Raw genomic sequence first — 16527 nt, forward strand, 5'->3', positions numbered from 1 at the left:
ACCCATAGCCGACATTCTGCTCTTATCTACCTCAGTGCAGAGCTACAGCAGTGTACCATGTAACATGTTACATCATCACTCGAGGTGTGTATTTGTGTGTAAGAGAGAGAGAGTGTGTGTGTGTGTGTGTGTGTGTGTGTGTGTGTGTGTGTGTGTGTGTGTGTGTGTGTGTGTGTGTGTGTGTGTGTGTGGTAAAAGCACCAGGATAGGGAAGCCTATGAAGCTGTGAACTGGCTGCCTATTCGATGACACCTGACAGCCATGGATAAATGGTGCAAAGCACATTGGAGAAAACTAGAACAATCACCCGAGTGGCACTTTGCCCCATGACGGTGCTCTCTATCACATTTGTCTCTCTCCTATATTCAACCATAAAACACAAACCAAGCAAATATGACTTTATTTAAGAAACTAGAAATCGATCTTTTTTTTCTGAATGTTAATAATGTCATATTTCTTCTTATAGAAAAGTTTTCTGTCTATGTTTTCTTTTCTTTTTTCTTGGTGTTGTCAATGTTCATTGTGAGAGATGCTAAGCCTCTGCTCAGTGCTTCTCCAAATCTATCTCTCATATCCCACTTTGTCAACTCCATCTGGACCAAAGGCGAAGAAATGTATAAATTAATTCGATGATGATGACCTTGCCATGAAGCGTATGTTTTGTCAAAATTGTTTTAGGCACAGTTTTAATGCCGTTTTATTAATTACCTTTAAATGAAACAAAGCAGAAGTGGCAAGGACACATTCTAGGTCTATTGTTGTGTATAATGTGTCATATTCTATAAAATTTCAAGCTAGTTGGATCCTGAGGCTATATTGGGAATGCGGGGAGCAAGGGATGGGAATACATCTGGAGTGGGACCATAAGGCATACCCACTTTTACACATTTATTCCACATCTGTTGATTTCAAGTCACCTTTAGCGGAATTTTAGAAATGTAAATAAAAACGTAATGTGATGATTTGCAAATCTCCCAATATTTTTTTCACAATAGAACACAGAAAAATGTTTAAATTGGAAAACTGTACCATTTTGAGAATAAATAAGGTCAATTTGAAATTAAGGACAGCAACACATCTCAAAAACGTGGGGAGAAGTGGAAGAACAGTTTGCAACTAATAAGGTTACTTGGCAACAGATTAGGAACGTGACTGGGTATAAAAAGAGCATCTAAGAGATTCAGAGTCGTCTACAAAACAGTCCCTCAACATATAATTGCAAAGGCTTTAAATATATAATCAGTACCTACAGTATATCTACAGTATATCTACAGTACATCATTTCATCAAATGATTCTGAGAATCTGAGAAAAATCTGCACAAGAGATAAGGCCAAAACACAATATTGGATGCCAACGGTCTCCGAGCCCTCAGATTTAAAATCTTTCCAAAATCTATCATTTAAATAAGAAGCCATAAATGAACATGATTGTGAATATCCGCTGTCTTCTCTGGGCCAAAGCTTTTTTAAATGGTCTGTGGCAAAGAGAAAAACTGTTTTGTAGTCAGGCAAATCTAAATTTGACATTATTTTTTTGGCAACTATCATTGCTGCATCCTCCGGACTAAAGAGGAGAGGGACCTTCTGGCTTGTTATCAGCACTTAGTATTTACATTTTACAAAGCGCCCCAACTTTTTTGGAAGTTTTTGGATATTCGAAAAGAACATACAATTCTTATAGTCAGTTGTCCACAATAGCTCAGTGGTTAATATGTTGGATTTCTGATCAGAAGGTCATGAGTTCAAATCCCACCACAACTCAGCTGCCACTGCTTGGCCATTGAGCAAGGCCCTTAACCCTCAACTGCTTAATTATATAATGAGATCATTGAAAGCCCTATACTAAGTGTGCCCTATACAGTTGCCTTATACTAAATAATTCACTTAAACAGTAAATGTAGTCGCCTCATTAAAAAAAATATCTGGCATCCCTCCAAAGCAATCCCAACCTCTAATCAATACTTAACACTATTTTACTCCATCTAATTGCAAATGTCAAAATAGAACCAATGCTCAGTGACTAGCATTATCTTTCACCTGATAAGAGCTTAGAAGGAACCATTAAACATGCACAACCTTGTATGCACAAATCCATTAGCGCAGTTTTGGCCACTGAATTGTCACCTCAATGCAAACACCCGTAACAAAAAGCTCTCGTGAAAACCCAGTTAAGGCAGCTTGATGTGTTGGCATGGACAGGTTATGTGGGCGAAGTGGAAGAGAGGGGGGGGGGGGTGTATCGGTTGGGGGCTTGGCTAGAGGAGCATGCATTTAGCAATGATCTTGTGGCCTGTAATGGTGTTTTGGGCTGTGACTCAGAAAAAAGCTGGCCCACATGGATGCATGTTCATCAGGCCATAACCAGCCCAGCCAGCTGCACTCCTTCCGCAGCCATCCTTCCACGTATGAAGCACTGAAACATAAAATGGGATTCAAATAAAGATTAAAAAAAAAAAACATATGCAGGCAGAAAGTTTGTGGACACCTCAAGTCAAGTCAAGAGGCGTTTATTGTCATTTCTACTATACACAGTGGTACACAGTACACAGTAAAAATGAGACAACGTTCCTCCGGAACCCTGGTGCAACACTAAACAACAACATAGAGCTACAACACAACACAAGCTACGTAAAGTGCATCGAATGCAAACTAGTGCAAATAGTGCAGACAAAAAACAGTACAGACAGACAGTGCAGACAGACAACACAACACAAGACAAGACACAAAACCCAAAACAGCACCGACCAGTAAACCTACTGTATATTTTGATTACACAGTACTGTGCGAGGAGAACTGTAAAAACTATAACTGAAAGTAAATATAAACAGACACAATGCAGTGCAAAAAAACAGCAACAGTCAAGAGGTGCAAAAGACAGCATGTAAACAGTATAGTATAATACAGTCAAAGGTGCAAAAGACAGCATGTAAACAATATAGTATAATACAGTCAAAAGTGCAAAAGACAGCATGTAAACAATATAGTATAATACAGTCAAAAGTGCAAAAGACAGCATGTAAACAATATAGTATAATACAGTCAAAGGTGCAAAAGACAGCATGTAAACAATATAGTATAATACAGTCAAAGGTGCAAAAGACAGCATGTAAACAATATAGTATAATACAGTCAAAGGTGCAAAAGACAGCATGTAAACAATATAGTATAATACAGTCAAAGGTGCAAAAGACAGCATGTAAACAATATAGTATAATACAGTCAAAAGTGCAAAAGACAGCATGTAAACAATATAGTATAATACAGTCAAAAGTGCAAAAGACAGCATGTAAACAGTATAATGCGGTCAAGTATAAATAATAATAAATAAATTATGGTGAAATGGATTGAGATTGAGATGAGTAATGAGTAATGAGTGTGTGTTAAGTTCAGGTTGTACAGTTCGGAAACACATTTGAGTGAGTGTGTGTATGTGTGTGTGTAACTGTTAAGATTGGTATGAGCTGTGAGATTTGAATGTTTAATTTTATATTTTGTCTCCACTTTTATTTATATTTTTACTGTTATAATACCCTTCACACTTCTGGGAAGATGCTCTAGATTTTGGAGTTTACTTGAGATTTGTGCTCGTTCAAACAGCCACGAGAGTGTTATAGTATAGTATTCAATAGCTCTATATCAGGCCACTCAAGATCTTCCACTCCAACCTATGCAAACCATATCTACATAAAACTCACTCTGTGCACAGTTTTGCCTCTCTAGTTCTAGTGAAAGGAAAATTTCATGCTACCACATCCGAAGATGTCCTATATAATTGTGTTTCTCCAACTTTGTGGTATCAGTTTGAAGAAAAAACAATTATGGTTGGAAAAATCAAGTGTCCAAATACCTTTATCCATACAATGTAGTTTCCATTCTGCTATTTATATTATTTCTTAAAAAGACACATTTCAACGTCCAGTCTCATTAGCACACATGAAGGAGGGCACAATTACAGTTTCATTAACGAAATTACAAAGCGTCTTCTAATCAAATTCCAGGAAAAACTCATCAACACAACATGAAATAAATAGATTATCTGCTCATGATGGTCTCCTCGTGGGTGTCACACAGTTTACGGCAGTTCTTGTAGTGCTCCCATGAGACATATACAAACCTTCAGGATCTGATATACAGTATGTGAGATGCCTCGTGCTTAATTTGGAATTAGAGGTTAGTCATTGGTACCTTCGGACACATAAACCCAAACGTATTTGGTTATTCAACTGAATGTTCAATAGCCTTTATATGTTATTGCTTCATTATTCTTTAACATCCTTTTCTTACACCATTTATTGTGTCAGATGCACATGTGGTTATTATTATAAATGTAGTTTTTGTTTTGAATTCTTAATGAAATGCACAAAAAGCTAACAGGCGTACAGCGGCCTTTAGCACTTATAATACTTATACAACCCCAATTCCAAAAAGGTTGGGACTGTGTGTAAAAACAGAATGCAATGATTTGCAAATCTCAAAAAATCCCTGTACCATTCACAATAAAACATATCAAATGTTTAAACTGAGATTATAAAGCATTTTATAAGGATTATTATTAAACTTGATGGCTGCAACAGGTTTTAAAAATGTTTGGGAACAGGGCCATGTTTATCACTTTGTAACATCACATCTTCTGTCCATACACATCTGGAAACTGAGAAGACCAGTTGCAGAAGTTTTGAGAGAGGACTGTTGTCCCATATGTGTCTGATACAGGATTTTAGCTTCTCAACAGTTCTGGGTGTCCTTTGTTGTGTTTTTCGTTTCATGATGTGTTAAAATGTTTTTGAATGGTGAAAGGTTTAGACCCTATTTTAATAACACTTACTTTTTGAAGACTTTTGTTGACCTTTTTTGAGACCTGTTGTATCCATTTAAAAACTCATCTTATTGTATGGTCTAATGTGAAAAAAAAAAGAGATTTTGCGATTTTTGAAATCATATATATTTATATACTGATTCTACTTCTATTACTCCTACTACTACACCATTTACTACACCTGCTACTATTTCTCCTACTAGTAACACTACTCATTCAAATTTCTTAGTGATTCCTCTGAAGACTTTACAAATTGGGAAAATTAGGAAAGAAGAAATGAACCACCAGTTTTGAGTCCAATACATCTGTAACTCTATTTTATGTGTCTTCTCAAAGAAAAGAAACACAACTTATTTTTTTTATAGCATTATTGGTATTTACAAGATATTATTAACAAATAACCTAAAAAGACAGAAATGATGGATTATGGTGACAAATTAATATATTTTAAAGACAGGGGATACGTTTATACTAGCTGATTAGATGTCAGGTTTTGTGTTAGAAGACTATATGTACACAATGTGTATAGTGCAGAAATCACACAAAGGAGTAAAGTAAACTCCATAGTTAGGTGCTCTGCTTCACGTGAATGAGTGTATGCTGTATTTTTTTATCTCCCAGACTGTAATACAGAATTGAGCTCTTATCAGGACTTCTTTCTTCTGTCTCTTGCAGAGGGCCAGGAAGTAAAGGTTGGAGAGTACAATGCCATTGCTGACATCCTAGACATTATCAACAACACTATGAGGTTCCAAGGTAAGCAAAGTCCAGCACAGTGTAGCCTTGCAGCTGTGTGTGTGTGTGTGCATGTATTTGGTTGTGTATTCCTTTTGTTTTAATTGTATGATCTAATGAATAATTGATTAGTTTGTTTTTCCCTTCCATTCCAAGTTCACATTCTTTCCCAGCATATCATCCCATTAACCCACACAAATAGACACACAGCATTACAAGGAAATGCTTCTTTCTGACGTCAGACATGCCTTCAAATAGAAGCTGGTAAGACAAGCCATAGGAATCAATTGGAACACAGACAAAAGCCTGCAAAGTAAGCAAAGGCGGGGAAAAAAAGTAACACGACATTGCGGTCACTGACCACAAACACCGAACACAGGGCTGTTTGCAAAGCCTAAACTCAAATGAATAGACTCGAGACAATTTGCCTCTGAATTGTGTTGGAGACCATTAGAGTGTGGTGAAGCAGCCTGTTCCTCAGGACCTTGAAGCTGCTGACTACTGAATAATTTCTTCCTCCCATAGAAATGAAGCTAAATAATAAATTAAGCCTTCAATAAGCTCCGAAATAAATTCAGAAAAACACCCAGGATTATATTATTACTTCTTTTTTTTTTTTGCATATTTCCATGTTTTGTATTCTATATCACAAACTCAAGCATTACCCAGAACATCTCCCAGTAAACACATATATACTCTGTATTCAGCGCAGAGTTCAATTAAGCATGTACAGTCAGGAGTATTCACAATATCCCCCCTGCTTCTTCCAATTCATTCATGAAATATCAATTTGTAGTGCTGTTTGGGATACGAGGTGCCTGTCAAAATTTTGGAGGCACAATGATTTTTCAGATGTGTTCCTTTTGTTTACATGCAACAATCTGTAGGAAGATTAAACCATATGAAGATTTACTTTGAACAAACAAATATATAAATGTACAGATGTTGGACCTTATCTTCAATCAAAAATCCTCCCTCGAAAGCATGAATAACAGCTTTACACACTTTAGGCATCCGGAGAGTTATCCAAACTTTTAGCTCAGTTGGAGATTTCTTTATGAGCTTGTGATTTAGTTTATCCCAGTTCAATAGAATTTCGATGTGGTGAGGTCAGGCTATTTCATGATACTAGTTGGAGACTCCAGATGAAATTTTGCTCTCTAAATAACGCTCGGACGTACACTTCGGCTCATTGTCTTGTAAAAAAAATTGTCTCCAACCTTCCTTGCTCCAAAACAACCCCAAAACATTAAGCTTCCACCTCCATGTTTGAATTTGGTTAGGCAGTCTGTTCACATCTTCTCTCTTGTTCTTAATCTTATATGATCTAAGTTCTTTTGTTAGATCACATTTAGACACATCTGTAGGTTCTCAGAGAAGTCTAAATATGTCTCCTTACATGAACCCTATAATAGATATTAATCAATAAACCCCCTAAACTGTTTTCGATTATTGAAATATGCAAACCAGAATGATAGATACACATAATTTTCTTTATATTTGTTGGACAAAAAATTACTAAGCCAATTAATTTTTTTTATTTCGATATTCATTTATCTTATTCATAACTTTCATGCAAAGAATTAAGAAACATCAGTGCTCTGAAAAACACTATGAAATATAGTCATGCAGTCAGCAGAATGTCTGCGATTGTTTAAATCCACCAATTTTAGCAGTCTTGCCCAACTGGGTAATTATTTTCTATTTTGAAATGTGGATAAATTACTTTAATGATTTTTTCTGTCCTAGGTGTGGAGCCTCCCAAAGACCGGACGTTTGTGCGTCTCGAGAGACGACACATCAACGTACCGCTTTACAGCATCCTGTCCACTATCACTATCCTGGGCATGCTCATGGCAGGAGCCTTCCTCTTCTTCAACATCAAAAACCGAAACCACAGGTCAGAAAGTGGTCCTAACCTAATGTAATGCTTTTGCATTAACAAGGAAGGAATTTGCAACAAATATTCTATATAAATAAATCAGGGATTGCTGTAAGGGTAAAATAAATTTTGGTGACGCCATTTAATCACGTAAATTAAGTATTAAGATAATTACGCCAATGTGTACAATACTAATAATTGGGACCTTTTCTTTGAAGCCATAGAGTTCTGTTTTGAATCGTTTATTAACTCTCCACCAGCAGAACACATTCAATTCAATTAGACATTATTTATCAATATATTTGTCTGCATAGGTGGAAAGTAATGGATTACAATTACTCATGTTATTGTAATATTTTGTTCACTTACGGTTGCTTTAAAAATCTGGAATTTAAAGTATTAAGTATTATGCTGAACTACATTTTCGTATTTAAACTGCATTTAGAATATTATTTTTTTAACTTTATTATTTTTTTTATTGTTATTGCACTTTAATTTGTAAAAGTTTCCCTTTAATTAAAAACAACTAGTTTAAGACTTATAACCTCTTGTCCCCTTATTTTAAAACTACACTAAAACCCCACACCTCTCTGTTAAAAAATGTCAGCTCTGAGTACATTTTAAATGAGTTACTTTTAATATTTACTTGGCAACTTTACTTGTACTTAAGTAAACTTTTATTGGAATAACAGTACGTTTATTTGAGCAAAATATTCTATTACTCTTTCCACCTCTGTTTATATGCATTAAGAAAAAAAAAAAGAAATAAATGTGCTTTATACTTGTCACAGTGAAATTCTGTCTTCGCATACCCCAGCGATGTTAGGAAGCTGGAGTAAGAGCCTTGTTTAAGGGCTCCAAGAGTGGCAACCTGGCGATACCGGGACTTGAACCCCCAACCAGTAACCCAGAGACTTAACCACTGAGCTACCACTACCCCATTTTTATGCATAAGTAATTAGTATTTTTTTAATTTAAAAATAGTTTTGGGAAATCCATATAGTTTTAGCGACCAGTTAAATAGAATAAAAAACGCAAAATAAATATATTAACTTTGATGATGGTTATAATTTTCAACCCTGAAACAAAAAGTGACAGATGAGACACCTGAGAAACAACACTTTACGCTATATAATGAATATGGGATTATGTGTAAGTATGAGTGTATTTCAGTGCAACAATGTCCTCTTTTGTCTTTACACAGGCTGATCAAAATGTCCAGTCCTTACATGAACAACTTGATCATCCTGGGAGGCATGCTGTCCTACGCTTCCATCTTCCTCTTCGGATTGGATGGCTCTTTTGTGTCAGACCAAGCGTTTGAGACTCTGTGCACTGTGAGTACTTACCGCTCTTTGAGCAACATCTGTGTTCTGTCTTGCAGCCAACAATTCCACCTTCACTCCACTCTCCATACGCTTTTTGTCCGAGAATTCTGGCATGTTGTCCTGCTACTGTTTGTCGTAACTTGACAATCTCCACCTCGGTTTAATTAAGAATTTCTTGATTGCCGAGAAGGAGTGAGTCCTTGGGGAGATTCCAAAAATGGTTTTGTGCGTGACGCATGGTAGTAGCCTGAGCCAAGTCCAGCCGCTCCAACAGCTGAAACAAAGGCTGGAGTTCTGATAGCAGCGATGAAGGATGCCAGCTGAGCAATCAGTGCTCCTGCAGACAGCTCTGCTAAACTTGAGCCATCATTGTGTCTCTACTTCAGATCTTCATTTTAAAGTTTCAAAAGATAATGATGATAATTTGACGGCAATTTTATTAGTTTTTTTTTTTTTTTTTTTGGTAAAGATCAGAGATACAGTGTTTCTTTGCCTCTTCCTTAAAGTGGGCTTTCTGTATACTTTTCTTAAGCCTGTAATCCATAGCGCTATGTGATACCATCATAAGCCCAGAATAACAATTGAATAATTGTTATTGTCAATTTGGCCATATATTTACTTCTAAGATCCTCTTAGAAGTACAAAGTAAACAGGGTGTGTTGTTAATTAATACAAAAAACAACTATTTAAAAAAAAATATAATACAAAAAAATGTAATAATAATAATAATTATTATTAATTATTATTATGATTAGTAGTAGTAGCTGTAGCAGTAATAATAATGCAATAATAACAATAATTATTATTATATTTATTTATACAGGTTGATATATATATATATATATATATATATATATATATATATAGTGTTCATTTTTATATTGTTATTGATTTTATTTACTACTAATAATAATAATATGTATAAGTACCATTATTATTCTTGTATTATCATTTTTTTTTTAAGTATAAAGGTTTATTTATATATTCATTTTATTATATATTGATATACATTTTTGTATATTATTTGTACATTTTTTATTGACTACTGGTAATTATAATAATTTAATAATATTATTAATATATATTATTAATAATATTTTTTGTATTATATTATTATAGTATTAGTAATGATAATAATAATAATAATAATAATAATAATAATAATAATAATAATAATAATAATACATTATGGACTGGTGGCTCAATCTGCTTTATTTCTCTTACACTACAGCAATTTGCCCATGATTGAAACTTAATTCTAACCTACTTTTATCCAGTTACATGTAATGTTGTAATTTTTACCAGAGCTTCTGTTATAAATTACTCAACATGTTATGACTAATCTGAGACTTTAGCTGCAGTGTAGTTAAAAATGTTTTTATTTTATTATTTATAGAAACCTATAACAAGGTTAAGACAACAAAAGTTTAAATATCATGTTTTAGTTGCCTGATGTGACTTACCATTGTGTTCTATTGCCCTCTAATATTTACAATTCATAGAATTTGGCAGACACTCTTCCCCTAGAGAAGCGTACAATTATCTTACTTAGCAGGTGACAGTTAGGGGCCTTGTTTAAAGGCCAAGTAGTAGCAAGTTGACAGTGTTGGGACTTGAAATCACGACCTTTCAATTTGCAGGCCAACATTTTAATTATTGAGATACCACTTTGTGGTATATGTTATTAATAAATAAATAATAATAAAATCTTCAGGCAAACACTTTAACCTTAAAAAATGTGTACAAAAGCAGCAGTTAATATAAGAAATGTTTCTTGTAAAGAGGGAATTATGTACTAGCTTTTATGTACAGTAGCTCTGTGTATTTTAGACTTAAGACACTTATGGTCAAAGCATTATATTCCAGTGAAATTTCAAGTAGGATCTTTTCTATTTTATGCAGGCTGCACTTGAGTCGAATCGCTTTTTGTTGGAATTCTGTCATTAATTCACCGAATGATTCAATGACTACAGCCTACAGACGTAGTTTCCCTATTCAGAGGATCAGAGCAAGTCGTTTCTTGCATTACCACAAATGATACTCACATAATCACAACGCTTCATTAGATGTAAACAAATTATTTGGTTGCTTCAACCTATCCAGCTCTGTAAATGAATCTTTCATATAAAATGGAGATTTTTATTTTTTTTTATAGTTTAAACTTATTGCCAGTCATTATATTCTTTAGCTTTTATATACATATGTACAAGTAATCAAAGAAATGAGCTCTCAGTGTAGAAATTAATTTTTTCTGATTTATTCGTAGCAGATTTATTTTGGCAAAAGAGTAGGAACGGTTTCTATCATGCAGGGATTCACACAAAAATAGATTCAATTCAGGGGGGAAAAGGGAACAACAATGAAGGCAAAACAAAGTAGAAGAAGGGAAATGTGCTTCAGATGTATTTTTGGCTGGAGAAATTTGGTTCTTTCATTGTTCTTCTGCTATCTAACTTAAACTTCAGGAGTTACTGAAGATACATAATCCCATCTCACTCCTGTTTCATTTTTACAGCCTGTATTATGAACATCGTAGCACAGCTACAGCAGAAAATTTCCCTTTTATTTATTATTTTTTTTTTTTTTCTAATCGTAATACAGGGCAATTATCTTCAAGTTACTTGCACTCACACTTTAATCTGAAAAATGGATTATGTGACAACACAATCACTGATTGACGGTTATCAAGGATAAAGTCCACATCAATGCTTCCAGGAGATGCTTTGGTTGTATAAGACATTTTTTTTTTTAAACTATGATGAACAGAAAGCATGCATTTTTTCCTTTCAAAACAGATATTTTCAGATGTTGTTTTTCTTATGCAGTCTGCAGAACATGTTGTGAATATTCCTTACCAAAATGTATTCTTGAGTGAAAGCAGTGTCCAAATGGATGGAAGAATGTTGTATTTGGTGAAATTATATATATATATATATATATATATATATATATATATATATATATATATATATATATATATATATATATATATATATTATATATTATATATTTAAGTAAAACCTGATGTTCTGTCACAGAAAACATTACTGGGTAACGTATGTAACCCTAGTGTCATGCGATAGAAACGGAGGCAGAAGCCAGAGTGCAGTTTGTGTGGTTTTAATGAAGAGAAGATAGATCGACAAACATATACCAACTGGGATAAAGAGTCCGAGAAGGAATTATCCGTGGTGCGCTCAGAGAGTGCGGTTCACAATGTCCAGAGCAAAGGTTGCAGGATAATCCGAGATATGCTTTTAGGGAAAAGCATAGCACAGAATTGTAGGGTGAGTCCAACCGAAGTCGAGGCATACGGTTAACAATAACGGACGGTGAATGAGAGTGAGTGAGGGGTTTATGTATGTGCCGGGGAACTAGTGTCAGGTGTGGATGATTAGTAGGAGAGGGAGGAGCGCTGTGCGCGCCCGCCCGGAAGAAGCAGGGTTCTCCCTAACACCTAGTTTCCCTAGGGAAGAAGGGCTGGTTTCGAAACGCTTTGGGAACGCCTCGTGTTGTTCATGCTCTGAATCATGTGTAAAATCCGGCCAATAGGCAAGTGACGTCATCGGCAGGCAACGTCGCGCAAACCAGAAAGCTACAAAATGGGTGAGCAATGGTAGCGAGATTAGCGTCAGTAAAAAATTAAGTTAAGCGCTGCAGGAATGCAGGGAGTTTTGAACGTTGACACAGCTCTTGTTCCCTCAGCGAACTAGGGTTACATACGTAACCTAGTGACGTTCCCTTTCAGGAACTCGAGCTGCATGATTCGGGAACAAGTCTCCAATCCCGCCATAATGACCAGTCCCTGCCTAGTGTGTCTGAGCACAACCGGCATGCAGGACAGAGGACCCGGGAGTGGCTGATGTCGAGGTCGTAGAACCTGACAAAGGTCAGCGGGGTGGACCAGCCTGCAGTGTTACAAATGTCCTGAAGAGAAATTGCAGCGGACCAGGCCGTAGAGGCCGCCATCCCCGGGTGGAATGAACCTTGACTCCAAAGGGAGTGGGAAGACCAAAGGACTTACAAATGAAGAAATGGCATCCACAATCCATCTGCTGAGCGTCTGCTTATTAGCCGGAAAACAGTTCCTATGAGGGCCATAGCAGAGGAACAGCTGCTCCGACTTCCTCCACACACGGAGGTATGTGTCCAGTGCTCACACGTGTCACGAGGGAGTGTTTCCCCCAGCAATTGCCCCACAGGCAGGGTACAATTATCCGCGATAATGGACACGTAAACCTTTAGGGCTGATGAAGCCAACCCTGTGGCAAACTGTTTCTGCAAAAACTCCAGAACTGAACCAACCGGGCAGTTGACTGGGTCCAACTGATGGTGCTCACACCACGTGGTGAACAGATGCCATTTAGCGGCATACAACCTCCTCGTGGAGGGAGCTCTGGAATGAAAGATGGTCTTTACTACCTCAGTAGTAGAGCCCATCTACTACTTTCCGCCATCCTTCTTTGGAACAACAAAATAATGGCTGTAGTAGCCTGTTTGTCTGACTAAGGAAGAAATCACCTTGATGGCCCCTTTCATTAGGAGGGTGCGCACTTTCTGTTCCAGGACCAGAGCCTGCTTGGGGCCCACCATGAACCGAATTGAGTAACCCCTCTCTATTGTGTGCAGGACCCACCAAGATATGTCTGGCAGGCCTTTCCAAGCTGCCAGGAAATCTCTTAGGGGAACCAGCCTCATCTGCAGCGATCTCTCATGCAAAAATGGAGGGAGACACCCACAGGAGGGAGGCTGCACTCTGAGGCACATCTTGTAGGAGAGTTAACAGCCTGGCCTTCCCTTCTGCCCAGAAGTCTGACCGGGGAACCAGCCTCTTGAGGCTGGCTTCTGACCCTCTCAGAACAGATGAGCGATCCCTGCAGCCGTGAATGCTTCCTAAGCAGGCACAGGTCCCCTCCATCCCCAGTGGGGACGGAAGGAGTCACCAAGTGGAGGAAGACTGCGCTCTGAGGCACATCTTGTGGGAGCGCTAACAGTCTGGCCTCCTGGTGGTGTTGAGGATGTACGGGCATCGTGTAATAAGATGTAAACCGCCCACCCCCAATTAGTGCCACTGAAACGCCGCTGTGGTCTCCTGAACCTGTCGGCGATCTCCCTTACCTACAGCGTCGTTTGAACAGGCCAGGAGGGGCCACTGGGGCATTCAGAAGGAAAGCCCTGTCCCTGTCGGGAATGTCCGCTTACAGGGTAAGACACAGAAGCCTTTCTGTGACTACTAGAGCTGACATGGACCAACCTACAGCCTGCGCCATACCTTGGTGGCCATGAGGGTTAGGTCGTAACTCGTTAATTGTTAGCCCAGAGCTGAATCCCTCGCTCATAGCAGGTCAGCCTGGTATGCCTGCAACACATTCATCATATGGAATCAACCCCCGGCCTGACCTGCCGCTGCATAAGCCCTACCCACTACAGCTGAAGTGTCTTTTGTAGGCAATACCAGAGCGTTTAGCAATGCATCACCTGAGGAGAGATAGCCAGCTAGTGTCTCTTCAACCCTGGGCATCTCCTTATAGCCGCACTCCCTGGATCCTACTATATTCACGTATAGTGAATGTGGGGCAAAGGTACGGGCTGCATATGGGGTCTCCCAGGACGTATACAATTCTGTGTTTAGGTCGGGAAAGAATGGTAGGTCCTGGGGTGGAGGCTGTGCCTGGGGACGCAGGAAACGCTCATCCAGTTTGCTGGGAATGCATTGCTTCCGCTTTCCATCGGGCCAAGCTATCTTTAGCTTAGGGACGGCCAGTATTATTACCTCTAGGAGCTCCTCGAACAGCACAGGGCTCACTAGCACCCGAAAATTGTCCCTACTCCGAGGAAGAAATACAGAGCTCTTAAATGTTTTTTTTTTTGTTGTTGTTTTACTTTAGAAATAAGAATGGTTCATCTTAAACAGAGGTGCCTGATCTTTTTCCTATGAAGAGCCAGAAATCCATTTATTATCCATGTAATAATAATAATACGAAACTCTTTATTAAAATTTATTATATTTGTTATTTATAAATGTGTTTATTTTAAATTAGTTTAGTGCCTATAAGTTTGTTTTGTAACATTGTTGGTTTATCTTTAACGAGCGAGCCAGTGGTGAAGGAAAAACTCCCTGAGATGGTATGAGGAAGAAACCTTGAGAGAACCCAGAATCAAAAGAAAACCCATCTTCATCTGGGTGGCAGCGAATGTTGATTCATTTTCTTTTCTATCATTGTTGAGTTGTTCAGTGAGTTGTTCAGGCACTTAAATGCAAAACTGTTCATGCAAACTGTGGGGCTGAGCAATTGTACTCTAGCAAACTGTTGATGTTAATTACAGTTCAAATCCATCTTCAACGTTCTTGAGGTGCTCAGTAACTTCATGGATTTTTAGGCCGTTCATGTGGAACCATCCTCAGGCAGATCTAAAGAGAAAAAAAATTTTAAAGCTTGATTGCAATTTTTACTCCAGGATACTTGCTACATCAAGATGCCTAGTGCTCTTTATATGCCTCTTTATATCCTAAACCAAAAAAATACAGACTTTACATATTGTCTTTAAAAGCATTAAAGTAAGCAAAATAAATCACACAGTAGCAGGAATCAAAGTTGAGTATATAAATGATATTCATCCTCAAATAACCCAGGCTTATGAATCATCCAAGAGAAATTAACATGAAAGGGTTGTAAGTAAAAATATTCTATTGATTGTAAACATATTATTCTGCACCTATTATTCATTCTTTTCTTGTCATAGTACATGGCAAAATGAAAAAAGAACGATGATCATCAGCAAGCAAACCATCAGCTATAATCACAAAAAAAAACCTTTGTCTGAAGTCATTGTATCTGAACTGATGTGTCTTCTGCTCAGGTTCGCACGTGGATCCTCATTGTGGGTTACACGACAGCTTTTGGAGCCATGTTTGCTAAGACCTGGAGAGTACACGCCATTTTCAAGAATGTAAAAATGAAGAAGAAGGTGAGCATTTAATTTGTATAAATATGAATATACATTACATGACTCGGGGATAAATCATTAATAAACTGTCACTGTTCGTTTATTAAGCTGCTTTGAGCTCTGCAGAAATCATCACTTTTGCTCGAATATTAACACAGGGTCATGTTCAAAGTTCCTTTGTCTGCTCCAGAACAGCACTTTTACAAACATAATACATTTGTTTAAAAGTAGATTCACAATGAGCATTTTTTCAGGAAAGGAGACTAAGAATTAATCCTGAAGCCAGACTAATAGATAAAATAAATGAAACAGGACACACAAATATATACTTCAAAAACAAACACTTCATCTATTTTTAAATCCACTGGCAACTATATATAGAAAAATCAATAGACCAAACATGGAATATATGTGCCCTAGGCAACCAGGCTACTGATTTGCATTCGTATTTAGAAAAATTGTAATAAAGTAACATAACATATAGTAATAGATCCAGTAATGGACATCCTCAGGTCTCAGGTCAGTCGATTCCCACTGGAAAACCTGGCAATCTTGTAGGCCAACAGGTCATCTAAAAAATGTGCATGAGGTCTCTGGAAATTATGCTAAGCACCTGTTTAGCACAAGCCTGAATATGGATAACTTCCCCCACTTATCCCTTGACGTGTCTTTTGAACTTCATTCTGAATACAACCCACACACAGTAATTGCTGGCTTTGTAAGTAGTTGAGAGCCTGAAATAAGAAGAGGTTGATGTAACAGAGGTAGAGGTCTGCACTTTGGAACTCACTCTTCAGAGAATGGATAGTGTAGTGGT

General features: G+C 37.4%; 1 protein-coding gene across 1 annotated transcript in view; it reads left to right on the forward strand.

Moving 5' to 3' along the window:
• gabbr2 (gamma-aminobutyric acid (GABA) B receptor, 2) overlaps positions 1-16527 on the forward strand; it is a 250323-nt gene that overhangs the window by 165347 nt on the left and 68449 nt on the right. Inside the window, exons 9-12 of the mRNA XM_083523578.1 lie at positions 5493-5573; positions 7302-7452; positions 8639-8771; positions 15624-15731. Coding sequence (XP_083379704.1) covers positions 5493-5573; positions 7302-7452; positions 8639-8771; positions 15624-15731 — 473 coding nt within the window. The remainder of the gene's footprint in view (positions 1-5492; positions 5574-7301; positions 7453-8638; positions 8772-15623; positions 15732-16527) is intronic.

Source organism: Silurus aristotelis (assembly GCF_946808225.1).
Source record: "Silurus aristotelis genome assembly, chromosome: 21".
Lineage (NCBI taxonomy): Eukaryota > Metazoa > Chordata > Actinopteri > Siluriformes > Siluridae > Silurus > Silurus aristotelis.